We start from the raw sequence: 14,377 nt of genomic DNA, 5'->3' as shown, positions 1-14,377 counted from the left end.
TTTTTGTTTTATGAAGCTTTATTTATCAGATTCTTCTCATCTGTAACAATTGTGTTTTGTTTCTCTGTAATTAAAACAAACAAACCAGCATTTATTGAACCAAATCGCTATGGAGGTGATGCATGGGAACAAAACAGCAAAAACTTGATGAAAGAACCCAAACTTATTATTAGTAGTAGTAATATTATTTAATAGTAATAGTAGTATTCTTAGTAGTAGTAGTAATAGTATTATTTAATAGTAATAGTAGTATTCTTAGTAGTAGTAGTAATAGTATTATTTAATAGTAGTAGTGGTATTACTATTCTAATTAATAGTATTATTATTATTAGTAGTAGTATTACTATTCTAATTAATAGCATTATTATTTATTATTATTAGTAGTAGTAGTATTACTTTGTATTAGTATTATTAGTGGTAGTAGTAGTAGTAGTTATAGCATTATTATTTTTATTATTATTATTATTGTAGGAGTGATAGTACTATTATTACTATTAGTATTATTATAATTAGTAGTAGTAGTATTATAATAAGTAGTAGTAGTAGTATTACTAGTATTATAAGTAGTAGTAGTAGTAGTGGTAACAGTAGTAGTATTGCTTTGTATTATTATTAGTAGTCTTATTAATACCATTATTATTATTATTACTATTATTGTTAGTACTATAATTACTAGTAGCAGTGGCAACAGTAGTAGCATTAGTTTGTATTATTATTTTTAGTATTAGTAATAGCATTATTATTATTATTATTATTATTATTATAGTAGTAGTATTATAATAAGTAGTAGTAGTAGTATTACTAGTATTATAAGTAGTAGTAGTAGTAGTGGTAACAGTAGTAGTATTGCTTTGTATTATTATTAGTAGTCTTATTAATACCATTATTATTATTATTACTATTATTGTTAGTACTATAATTACTAGTAGCAGTGGCAACAGTAGTAGCATTAGTTTGTATTATTATTTTTAGTATTGGTAATAGCATTATTATTATTATTATTATTATTATTATTATTATTATTATAGTAGTAGTATTGCTATTATAATTAGCAATACTACACATTTTTTAAAAGAACCAATTAATTTCTTTGAACAAGATGTCTTATTCTTTAAACAATTAAACTATGGGGCCACTGGCCCATAAAGCACACAATGGGGCTACCAGGTTCCAAAATCCTGATAGGGGGCCTGTGGCAGATCAGGGAGGCTACTGGTGGTACCATCTCTGGTAGTCCTGTTAGCAACAATCATACCTATAATTCCGACTTGTCACATTGTAAACAAGTTCTAGTATAATTCTTTACAAACAAATAAGGAGTAAAGGGTTCGCTGCTATACACACCCTTACGAGGATAATACATGATGTTTTAATAAAATATTACGGATAAAAGGAAATTATTGGCTAAAGAGGTATATTATCCACGCTGGTCAGTTGCTTCGGACGGCCTTGACGTCTTTGTCGACGTGGAGAAGTCTTTTTACCTTTACGACGGCTGGAGAGCCATAATAATTATTCCAGGCATACTCAGGAGAGAGGACTTTGGTCGGTTTGTGAGAAAGAAAATATTTGTTTAAATAGCTCTCGTCATGCCAGAGAGCCTCCATGTTTTTCGCTTTGTCTGCCAACATAGCATGATGGGTGAAATTAGTCAACTTATAAATCTCTTCTACTGCACCCCCAAAAAAACACCCCGTGTAATAGAAGTCCCCCTCATCTACAGCAATGTAGCCTGCAGACTCTGGTCGGCGTTCATGCGTATAAGCTTCACGAGATGCTGCGAAGAACCCAGGATGGATGACTCCGACCACATCGCCTAAGATCTCCACTCCAATGTGCTCGGAAAAAACCATGTCCACGTCGACGCACACTAAGTAGTCTACCTCATTGACAAAGCGATCGCGAGTGTGATCTCTGATCATCTGCATCCTCCTCATGGTAACATCTTGCCATCTTTTGTATCCGGGGACTTCAAGAACAGACAGAGACCTGCCTTCTGCGAGAGTGAAGTTGGGAATGTCGTTGGGACGATCGGTGAAGATGTAATAGTTGACCTTGTGTCCCACCATGAAGAATTTCTCAGCCGTTTCAATATAATCTTTGATAAAAATAACATATCTAAAAAAAAATAAAAAACACCACACACAAAGCCAAACATTATTTTTCTAGCGTAGACTTTATAAAAGTTTTATTTGGGAGATCAATGGTGTCCTACAATTGGAGAGGTTGATATCGTTTGTCGCAAAAATAAAATAAAAATATAGAGCTTTTATAAAAATAAGACATAAGCTATAGACATAAATCATACAATGTCTAAAAGTTACAAGCCTTGGTACTTACTTTTTAATGGCAAACACCGTAAGACCGATTCGGACTCCAGCCTGGTGGTATTGGGCGTTCAGAATGTCTCTGTTGTAAAAGCCGTTCCAGACAATGGGTGCAAGCCAGGGAGTTATCGCTAAAACATCTGTCCTCCTAGAAATTGTAAAGATCCTTATCATTCTGATGTCACTTTGATTATTCATAAAGCACTAAAGCCTTCTTCAGAGATAACAATCTTTATAGATCGCATGAGGAAATTCCGTCACCTTTGCGTAATTCACAAGATACATTCAAAGAAATGGAGGAACCTCTTGTCCTCCCGCAGTGTAATTATTCACCTTACTATAATACTATTGTGTACTTTTATTCAATACATGGAGCCATCGTGTTCTACAGAGCTGTAATATGGAACGTATCCAACGATAGTCATAAGTGCTACTTTTCCGGATAATAGTGATTTGGGCACAAAGGTGCAAAGAGACCAACATTAAAAAAAAAAGCTTCGGTATGTTTCGGTCAGACATCATTTGTAGGCAATGGAGAACGTATCTAGAATATATAAAACCATATGGCTTTTGGTTATATCCGATTCCAATTACACGCAAAGCCGGGAACACCAAGGTCAAGGAAACTTACGGTGGACGAAGAACATCAGGCCTCTCGTAGCACATTCTGAAGACAGAATCAAGATGAGGTTAGAATAATAATGTTTTCTTCATTTATGGTAGGCATAATGAGAAAGAAATGTCAAGATGAGAGAAGCTAAGAGGTCATTTCATGGCTACATGGCTTTACTCCCATCTCATTAAACCACCCACCATGTCTTCTACATGAAGAAGAACAAGGAGAGGTCCGGGGATGTTCTGAAATAGCAGTTACCTAGAATTACATGTTAGGAGTGTCATACTCAGCATATGTAAAATGCATAGATGTTCCCCTTTAGTGTATAGACCCCCAAAGGGTCCTTTTTATTGTTTGCACACCTACAATTACCTGAATGGCCTTTCCTTACAAGACTTCAACGCGCTTCAACGGTGGTTTATTGAGCTCTGTAGAAGAACAGGCTAAGTTGGTCCTGCTGGTTCTAGAATCCAGAACCTAGACTTACTCTGACATAGTCAATGCTCATTCCCCCCCCCCAAAAAAAAGGGGGCTATGAGGCGATGCTCATTGAGTCACTACTCAGGGGTATATTTTTACCTCTCCAATTGTACTTCTTTCAGCTGGTTTAGATGTGAAATATGAATGTTCTCTTTTGTGCTTTGGAAAGATATTGAACAATAATTAGAGGTTGAAAAGCCACATAGAAAGATATAATATATATATATAATTTATTAATTTAGTTAAGCACATAATTCCTATGTTTGAAACATTTTTCAATACATATTTGGAGGTAGTTGCTATAAAATTTTAATTCATCATAGGTAACCGTCATCAATGAAAGATCAGAGAACCATAAAGTAGATTTACATTGATTTTCTTATTTTATTTTTCTTTTTTTTGTTTTAAATTGTCTCTTGAAAATAATATTTTTAGTATTTAGTCTCTATTTTTCTCCTTTTTAATTAGTTACCAATTCCATCACTTGCAATGCTACCCAAAAATAACAAGTTAAGTGGCATTGCTGTGCCGTATTTTAAAAAGGTCTCCAATATATCAGTAAATTACATTGAAAATAATTATACATTATATAAATAATAAAATAATGAATAAATAATTGTATACATGATGAAATCAATAATGACACATTATAAGCACATAAAAAGTACCAGATTGATAAAAAAAAATAATAATAATAACTTTTGGGGGGGAATCAGATTTATCTTTTTTTTTATTTTTTTTATTTGACAAACATGACCATTTACCGTAATAAATCAGTCAGTTTTGTTGAGATATAATCTGAAAGTGCTCTCACAGTGCTATAGCCTATGTCAGGGGCGTCCAACTGGCGGCCCTCCAGCTGTTGCAGGACTACATCTCCCATACTCCTCAGCCAGCCCCTTACCGAAAAAGCATTATGGGAGATGTAGTCCTGAAGCAGCTGGAGGGCCGCAGGTTGGACGCCCCTGGCCTATGTGATACAATTGTATGGTTACGATAAGTATAAATAAAGTTTATGTTGTTATCGCCTCCTTCCTCCTGAACAGGAAGAGAAGCAGTTTATATGTTTCAATAAAGACACAGAAGCAAGGAGTACCTGTGTGTTTTGCCTCCATCTTTATATATATAAGTTTCTTATATACCCGGTTATCCTATCCTAATAATTCAAATGGCAACAAGTTTAGAAAATATTTTCCTATCCATCGACATTGGTTTCCATTTGATGGTTTGTCCTGGCTCTGTTTCCCCCCCCCCCACGCCCTTTTTTTGTGGACATTATTAAAGTTAATCATAATGTCTCTGTTATCTTTGTGAGTATTTCACAGAAGCATTGAGTTATTCTGTTTCATGAGCGTGTTTAGAGGTATTGCTAATGGGACACGGCTTTTGATGTGACTTTGTGGCCTGTTGGTATGAACAAGATGAACAATGGGTTTATTTACCCCATTTAATTTATAAAGCCATTCCTTGCTGTTTCTATACACATTATGGGGCTTTTAGGGCTGTAGAACCCCTTGCTGGATGCTCCTGGGTGACGGCGCATGTGACACCGAGAACATCCTAGGGTTGGCTACCCAGGGCTCCCCTCTTCTGGAAAGACCCATATGTGTTATAGTGAGTGTGAGTGTAAGCTCTCCTAAGAGCTGGCCTCTGGTTTAAACGGCCCCAGCGTTGAGTTACGCCACCAGTTGCACAAATAGTAAAAGTGTAAACATGCTGTTGGTAACATACTTATTTACGGGACAGGTAAGTATGATGCCAGGTTGCCATTGTATGTATTTCAAGCTGTACCTGTAATTAGAAGATGGGTACAATTAAGTTATTATTACACCATTTAGTTTGTTGAGATATAATAAGTGGGGACAAATAACCTATTGTTACATTTAATTTACTATCGCCTACTATCTAGTGTCTTCTAAGGGTCTGGAAGTATGGCTGACCCTTACAAAAAATTACTGCAGTTTTTCTGAAGTAATACTGCAGTTTTTTGGACATGAAAAAACTGCAATACTGCACTTTTACTGCAGCATTACTGCACATTTACTGCAGTTTTACTGCATTTGTACTTCACTGTACTGCAGTTTTACTGCACATTTACTGCACTTTTTTTTTTATATTGCAAACCTACATTTGTAATTCAATGTACCGCAGCTTTATTGCATTTGTGCTTCCGTACAAAAATAACTGCAGTACAACTGCAGTACAGTGAAGTACAAATGCAGTAAAACTGCAGTAAATGTGCAGTAATACTGCAGTAAAAGTGCAGTATTGCAGTTTTTTCATGTCCAAAAAACTGCAGTATTACTTCAGAAAAACTGCAGTAATTTTTTCGTAAGGGGAGGGCTCCCCAAGGTCTCACCCAAGGCAGCGCCAAAGCTCCCCCCAGCGTTGAACTCTGCGCCTGCCGTCCTGTATGGACATGGGGTGCTGGGAAAGGCTACTATGGAGGCTATGTACATGTACGGGCTAAAAATGCATTGTTTTCAATGGCTTTAGGGACCGCCCATTGTCCTTAAGGGGTTAAGCAGGAGTTTAGGAGCGGTCCCGATATTCTTTATGCCCTTGGCACACATGAGAACAGCACATCGCCTCGTCTTAAACTCACCAGCCAAAAAATAAACTGAAAACAATAGAAAAGGTAACCAGGATACACCATCTCCTCTGAAACAGATTGTCCCCTAAAACAGACGACACGGGACGTGTTAACCCTTGAGATTGCAGCTGCGTGTACGTTAAATTAAAAGACAATGCAACCTGACATTATACCCTAAATTATACTAAAAGTATAGATTTTTGGACATTTTTTTAAATAAAAACATTTTTTTTTTGGCCCCACCCTTCTCTACCACCTGTCACACGACAGCGCATGCGTCGCAATTTGGAATTAACAGTTTTCTTTAAATTTCCCTGAATAATTGTTTCTAATTTCCATAAAAAAGTTATTCTTATAGCTTTAAATTGTCAAGAGAATGTTCTGATCTGCTGAATCTTTCATGATTAATTCTACTGGATCCACTAGCGTTAGTAAGGAAATTCTTAACGTGATGTCATGATGATCTCATTCGATTGCAACATTCTGTGCAATACCACTAATAATAAAAACAGAAAATCTAATAATTAAAAAAAAAACTTAAATTGAACACAAACACATACATTCTAATTGTTTTGTAGAAGATTCATGGCAACCCCAAGGACTAGTTTCGAAGGGCCTTAGGACCCTCAGCGAATGATGGAACATTAAACACAATTTGCCTTTAAAAATGTATTTTTTTTTAAAGAAGAAAAAAAATCAATATGCACAGATACAAGCCCCAGCCCCCAACGCAGAGAGATAAGGAGATATCTGAGCCGGAGGAACCAACTGGACTGTCGTCCTCAACGCAAGGAGGTGAATAACTTTTACAGGCATTTACAGACTTTTGCATTGGGTGATTTTATTTATTTTTAATTTTTTTTTACACATTTTGAATGTTTTTGCAGAAATTTCAGTCCTTTTTTCTCATCGGTAGAATCCTACGGCAAATATATCACATCTCCAACCATAAATATCGATATCAGTACACTAACATATCAAGGTTTACCGATTAAATCCCTCGGGACCCCGGTCTTCAACCGCAAGGACGCCCACTCTCACAATCAAACTCATGAGATCAGTCCAAATCCGCCTGTTTTAACTCTTTCTAAGTCACAACTAAAAACATATGTATATGTTTTTTATGGGATGAGTGTTGCGTGGCAATTTAATACTTGCATGCAAATCTGAAATGAAATACGACAAGAAAAATTCCAGATATACTCACTTTTTTTTTCCATTTTGTCAGAGAGCAGAGGTAACAATGTATTCCGTCCGAGTGCAGGGAGACCGCGAGTCTTGTGTGGAGCGGATTATGTCCCTCCTCTTGTAGATAAGAAAGAAACACACACGTTGCCTACCAAGTGTCGCCCTTTGAGACACAAATCCCTTCTCCTCTACAATTGTCCCTCCCTCCTCCCCTGATGCCCCTCGTTACTTCCTTGATGCCCCTCTTTCCTCCTCTGATGCCCCTCTTTTCTTGCTGGGTATGAGGGAATCACAGGGTTCTATATGTGGGAGCTTCCCATGGTAGGCTATCTAGAGCTGTGGACCACACGGGGAAGGGACAGGGATAAGTGTGCATGTGGCTAGTCACTTGTTTGGGTGGACAGTGACAAATTCTGGCCTAGGCCAACTAGGACCACAGAGCAGCAACCCCCCTACTGCAAAATCAGGAGGCAGATCTTGGTCTTGGATGATCAAGCACCCCTGTGCGCTGATGCTTAATGGGCTGGTTCCAGGGGAGATCTCTGATTGGCCCATTTGCCCTTATGGAGGTTATGTCGGCTCAGCACAGCCTCTGTAGGCTGCACGAAAAGGCCCTCATAGGAGCTCCGTGTCTTCAAGGCATGCAGTACCTTTTAATGACTTGAGGGGCGGCCTGTTTCGGGCCTGTTTTTGTCCTGTTTCGGGCCTAGGGCAGTGTGGAAATCGCCTTCAGTGGGTGTGCCCAAATGCCGCTACCCTGCCTGGAGTACAAAAAAGAAACTGGAGACCCAGGGAAGTGGGCTTCCCCCAGATACCCTACATGAAACCCAAAGAGCTCCCAGATATGGTTTTACGTTCATAAAATTCACTTTAAGGTGCAGTAGCCAAGAAGATGTGTTACAGGGTGACAATGTGTGTTGTGAGTTCAAGTTGGTGTTGTGAGATCATTTGCACACCTTGGAACTACAGGCAACCCGGAGCTCTCCCTCTTCCCATGGAGGGGTTCATGTGTGCTCAGGGATGGGGCTAACTGGTCATGTATGTAGGACTAGCCATGCTTGGGTCCATTGGCACCCCATACTCACATGCAGATATTCTCAGGCACGCTCTGTCAGAATAAAAACGTAGTGTGTGGCTTCCCATATCCAGCTATCAGCCAGTCCGGCCAGGGTCGCCAGTCCGGCCCACACAAGTTTTATGTTGTTTATTTCAGGACAAGAATGGCTTTCTTCAGATACCATTTTTTGATCATATTATCTTTATTTTTTTGATCGTAGATCACTTTCTAAGCTTGTTTAATGACATGACGTGTCAGGCACGTCATAGGTCGTTAAGTGACCGTTTTTTTCGTGATGTGCCTGACTCTTCAATGGACATTAAGGGGTTAAGAAAGATGATGCAATAAGAAGATTAGCTGGTTCCTCCCACCATTTCTCTCTCTTTTTTTGTGTATGGAATATTGCTATAGTCGGAGGGGTCAGAAATAGACTAGGGGCTAAAGTCTGTCCTGGCACTTTAAGGCCAGTAGCAAGTAAATTGTGTGTGTTCGAGCAGTCTGTACCCTGAAGGAAGCCACACGCGTCATCTGTCGGCCGTTGGCCACATATTATTTACGAGATTGCATCCAAATTCCTTACCACCATAATATTTAGGTATAGGTGTGATGGAGCGGCAGTTAAAGGGGCCAGACCAGCCTTTATAGGGACGAGACCAATGAGGTTTGAGGCTGAATGTGTTCTATACACTTACTATCCCTTTTTTTACATTATTAGTATTGCATATAGTCCAACTTATAGTCAATAAAATCATGGTATATTTTATTATATTTCCATAAATAATTATAATTTCCCAGGCGCATGATATAATATACATATATTTTTTTTATAGAGGTTCTCTCCTCGGTATGCAAAGAAACTTGCGCTCCGTATTGTAAACTTCTTTTTATCCACTACTTAAAAAGGTTTTGTGGACAGCTCAAAATCAGGAACTTGGATCATAATCGGGGAACACGGGCACGTATTCGGGCAAAGCCTTAATGTCCAAAAAGGCCCTCGTTGGCCCGAAGAGAAATCCAAAACGGAGCTACGAGCGGTGAAATTTTTCTGTGACTTTTCGTTTGGCGCCGGCTTCCCTCCTGTTCCGGATCGCGTTGTGGTTCTTTGGAACAGCAACAAATCTTCTTCTTTTTAGGAATTCTCGCGTCCCGAACCCATTGTCCCAAAGATACTCGGGAGAAAGGATCTTGGTTGGCTTGTGATACAAAAAGTACTTGTTCAAGTAGCTCTCGTCGTGCCAAACGGCTTCAATGTTTTTTTGCTTGTCTGCCATCATTGCGTTGTGGCAGAAATTAGTCAACTTGTAAACTTCTTCTATCGTACCCCCGAAATAACCCCCTGCGTAGTAAAAGTCTCCTTCATCAGCCGGAATATAGGCTTCGGATTGCGACCTCCGCTCATAAGTGCAACGTGACCGAGGCGCTCCATAAAAACCGGGATGCAGCGTTCCAAATAAATCACTCAAAATCTCCACGCCGACGTCATCGGTGAACTTCATGTCTACGTCCACGCACACTAAGTAGTCCACCTCGTTGACGAATCGTTGGCGAGAGTAGTCGCGGATCATCTCCATGCGCCTCATGGAGACTTCCTGCCATCTTTTATAAGCGGGCACTTCCAAAACGACCAAACGTCTCCCCGCCGGTAGAGTAATATTGTACTGGCGGACCTCATCGGCGCGATCGGTGAACACGTAGTAGTTCACGTCGTGTCCGACCATGAAGAACTTTTCGGCTGTTTCAACGAAGGTTTTAATAAAAACTACATACCTGAAATATATATATAAAAAAATTTTTTTTTTATAAAAATAAGATTTTGTTGTTGTTTGGACACTTTTTAAATAAAATGCACTTACTTTTTAATAGCAAATACTGTAATTCCGACACGTACGCCTCTCTGGTGGAATTGTGCATTGAGTATGTCGATGTTGTATGTGCCGTCCCAAACTATGGGCGCAAACCAAGGCGTCATCATCAGCACGTCGGTTCTCCTAGAAAGGGTAAAGTATACATCGTTACAAAGTTACAAATCACCTTGCGCTTCTAACTGTATCCAGCCAGCGGCCCCACTTAGGTCATTGGGCAGCCAACATCCTTAACCCCTTAATGACAAAGCCCATACATGGGCTCAAAATGCATTGTTTTCAATAGGTTTTGAGACCGCCCATTGTCCTTAAGGGGTTAAAGTGCCAGGGCCGCCTCTTTTTTGTCTCTTTTTGTTGACAGCATTTTGTGGAGGTCATCATTACTTAGTTTGATCAGATATATTCAAAAGTAAAGAAATTTAACTCACGGGGGTTTGAGGGCCTCTGGCTTCTCGTAAAGCATTCTGCAAAGAGAAGAATTTATTAATGTGCAAAGCTCTGTATTAAAGAATAATTTCCCCCATATTTACCTAAATTAGTATGAATTAGCTTAGCTGCCAAAACAGTCTAGAATTTCCCAGACAAGGAAAGATGATATTGTTGACCACAAAACGGCAATGGCGTAAAGCGTGATGTCCCACCGAACTCGCTAGTCCTCTTTCTTGATATTACTAGAGAGTCTTTATCTACAGACACAAGATTTAAAGAGACCCAGAGATGGACAGACCAAGAGAGAGACCGATATACACTCAGAAAGAAAGAACCAGGGAAACAGGACGCCGACGAGACGCAAATAAAGAATGAGCCGCGCAGGAGAGACAGATAGAAAGGCGCAGAAGCTTAACGGCTGTACATTGGAATTCCGGTGGGCAGTAACACTAATTTAATGGTAACGTCATCAAAAACTGTAGTTACCTTTCAAGTTTCACCTCCTTTAATAGGTCCAAGTGGGATGAATTGCTGACAGTATTATGGTTAGGTCTACAAAAGAAAAAGGAAAGTATCGCCAAATGACGAGATCTTGTACAATGTAGGTGGCATCAAAACTACCCACAGATTCCTCGATGTTCCTGCTATAGAATGCAATAAAGGTTGTAGATGAAGCAAAGGCTGATATTGGATCCAGCATTCCTACAAATCTTGGGATTATTCCTAAAAAGAGGTCTGCGGAGGGCTAACTCTACCCTACGTGTTTCCGGCTAAGCCCTTCTACTCCCCAAATCCCATGAAGACCAAGAGTGGGTAAACGACAAAGGGCCGGCCGGGTGAAATTCTCAGGTATGACAATGTATCAGATGATAATTCTAGAAACATACAGTGTATCCCTCTACTTGGAGACCTTCCAATGCTTGTCCTCAGGAGGTCTCCCTCTCAATAGCCATTAAAGGGTGCTGGAACCTGGAGTACGGACTTGGTGATGCTCGGCACCACTCCTTCTCACCAAGAAATCCAGCTCTGTCCCAGTGGCCCTGTTATCAGGTCTAGTTCTCGAAGCTTCTTGGCCAAACCTGGAGCGTTCCCAGGGATGGGTATGAGTACAAACGACGTACGTTGAAAAATGGTGGAGACGCCTAACTGGTATAATGCATAATGGTAAAGCTACTAGGCCCGGGAAGCTCCCACCCTATACTCACATCTCAGCTTTGCAGAAAAATAGGGCCGTGGGATGCCATTCGCTCTCCTTAAAATTATACCTGAAATACAGAAGTGTAACAAAACTCGGTTTGCTGCAGACGTGCCATACATTTTATCGTAAAGTCGCCTGACCACGAAAAGATTTAAAAAGGGGATTTATAAAAGAAAAGGACGTGTGTCGGAAATGGGTATCTATTTGGGGTAAATAAAGGGTTTGGAGGTGCCGACACACCTAGGAGTCAATTGTTTAAATCCACGTAGCTCAAATAATAACAAGAAAATGCTTCTTTAAGAATACAGAGGGTTTAATGTGATGAAGCCTATGAAAAGTGTTCATTGTTGTGCCTCATATACATGGAATGAGAGCGTCACCTAAGGAGGATACCAAATTCATATTTGACTTGAGAATTGGAGGTTATATATATATATATATATATATATATACAGATATTGCATATAGGATATATTTTCTTCTATATTGGTCATGTAGGACTTGAGGTCCATGGAGATCCTATTTAAGGATAGTTTTCGATGTCATCAACTCACCAGCTAAATGAAAAGGAGAACACAAGGAGAAGACATAAGCCAAGAAGGTACCATCTGTTTTGGGAATGTCCATCCCCTACAATAAACGGGAAAATCACTTTGTTATACATTTATATTTTTTTGCAACTTTGTTGTATAAACAAATGTAGTTTTATTTAAAAAAAATAATAATAATAATAATAAAAAAATTGTATATATATATATATATATATATATATATATATATATATATAAATATATATAGTCATGGAATTCAGGAAGGTTCACGATTTCTCTAAATCTATCATAATTAATTCTTTAGAAAGATAAAAATGAATCATTCTTCCTTGTTACCAGATACGTGGAATACACCCATAAACCTGTTACTCAGGTGGCATTAAGAATGATTTTATTAATTCCAAACATTTTAACACTAAGGGCGGGATTGTATAGGCTGAAAACATTATATATATATCACATTTTATTTAAGACATAATTCCACTAGAATTATATTATCTATCTCTTGCTCTCTCGCTTTCTTTACACATATATATTTATTTGAAACTAATATTCTATTATATATATTCTATTTTATTCTATTTATCTCTCTCTCTCTCTCTCTCTCTCTCTCTCTCTATATATATATATATATTATATTATATATATTATAATTTATTCTGTTTATCTCTCTGAATATATTCTATTATATATATTCTATTTTATTCTATTTATCTCTCTCTCTCTCTCTATATATATATATATATATATTATATTAGATATATTCTTTTTTATTCTGCTTATCTCACTATATATCTTATATTATATGTATATTCTATTGTATTCTATTTATCTCTCTCTCTCTCTCTATATATATATATATATATATTATATTATATATATTATAATTTATTCTGTTTATCTCTCTGAATATATTCTATTATATATATTCTATTGTATTCTATTTATCTCTCTCTCTCTATATATATATATATATATTATATATTTTCTATTTTATTCTATTTCTCTCTCTCTCTATATATATATATTATATATATTCTTTTTTATTCTGTTTATCTCACTAGATATCTTATATTATATATATATATATATTCTATTTTATTCTATTTATCTCTCTCTATATATATATTCTATTATATTGTGTTATATTATCTATCTCTCGCTCTCTCTCTTTTCCCTGGTTAAAGATTAAGCGGCTCTTTATAACTAGAGCAGAGCTTCACAAACTGCCCCAGTCTCACGGGGGGGGGGGTTAATGCACCCACACAACCGACATTGGTACCGTGCGATGAATGATCACCATTATTTGTATAGTAACATCATTCTGCATTTTTCTGCATTCTTTGTTACAACAACAAAAAAAGTATTTTTTTTCCTGTACAACTGCCTTTTTTTCTCGAACCAGCATGAAAAGACTAAATACAAATTAGTCATCGGTCCCCACCCTGTAAAAAGACTTTGGGCACACTGCTAAGTACACATTTACGACAAGTTTAATGCAAATATTGGATGTATTTCCTCATTATCTTGAATATGTCACACACCTGTTTAAAATTGATAAAAAAATATGATATATATATATACATGGACCAAAAAATATGATATATATATACATGGACCAAACACACGTGCAAGGCTCAGCTGGTATATAGACATAGAATATATATATATATATAGAGAGAAAATAGAAAATAATAGAATAAAATAGAAATACATACATACATATATATATATATAGAGGGGGGGGAGATATAATAGAATATATATAGAGAGAGAGATAGATAGATAGATAGATAGATAGATAGATAGATAGATAGATAGATAGATAGATAGATAGATAGATAGATAGATAGAGACAGATGTATTGATAGATAATAATAATAGATAATAGATAATTTATATATTACAATCGCTTTAATGTATCAAACTGAACTTCTAGATTGACTGACCATTAACCAAGTGTTCTGGCATGGACCATCACTGCCACTTGTCCTCGTTCCACAGTGAAGTACGAAGAATTACCATGGCAAGTTTGACCCAAAGCTGAGACCCCCCAAACTAGACTAGGTGTGGACC

At 37.6% G+C, this 14,377-nt stretch overlaps 2 protein-coding genes across 2 annotated transcripts; both read right to left on the bottom strand.

Annotated features, from left to right (window-relative positions):
• Positions 1-1,365: 1,365 nt before the first annotated feature.
• Positions 1,366-6,077, bottom strand: LOC128502639 (histo-blood group ABO system transferase-like). The gene is made up of 6 exons (XM_053472503.1): positions 6,029-6,077; positions 5,155-5,214; positions 3,523-3,582; positions 2,959-2,994; positions 2,341-2,475; positions 1,366-2,118 (listed from the first exon to the last, which is right to left on the bottom strand). The coding sequence occupies exons 4-6, from the start codon at positions 2,991-2,993 to the stop codon at positions 1,431-1,433; spliced, it is 858 nt and encodes a 285-aa protein (XP_053328478.1). The 5' UTR covers position 2,994; positions 3,523-3,582; positions 5,155-5,214; positions 6,029-6,077; the 3' UTR covers positions 1,366-1,430.
• A 2,897-nt stretch (positions 6,078-8,974) lies between these two features.
• Positions 8,975-12,348, bottom strand: LOC128503012 (histo-blood group ABO system transferase-like). The gene is made up of 6 exons (XM_053473015.1): positions 12,305-12,348; positions 11,758-11,817; positions 11,039-11,104; positions 10,552-10,587; positions 10,115-10,249; positions 8,975-10,028 (listed from the first exon to the last, which is right to left on the bottom strand). Exons 4-6 carry the CDS (start codon positions 10,584-10,586, stop codon positions 9,287-9,289), a joined length of 912 nt encoding a protein of 303 aa, XP_053328990.1. The 5' UTR covers position 10,587; positions 11,039-11,104; positions 11,758-11,817; positions 12,305-12,348; the 3' UTR covers positions 8,975-9,286.
• Positions 12,349-14,377: the final 2,029 nt, after the last annotated feature.

Source organism: Spea bombifrons, chromosome 8, assembly GCF_027358695.1.
Source record: "Spea bombifrons isolate aSpeBom1 chromosome 8, aSpeBom1.2.pri, whole genome shotgun sequence".
In the NCBI taxonomy this organism is placed as follows: domain Eukaryota; kingdom Metazoa; phylum Chordata; class Amphibia; order Anura; family Pelobatidae; genus Spea; species Spea bombifrons.
The sequence above is the reverse complement of the archived record's forward strand: the minus strand, read 5'-3'. Positions and strand labels throughout refer to the sequence as shown.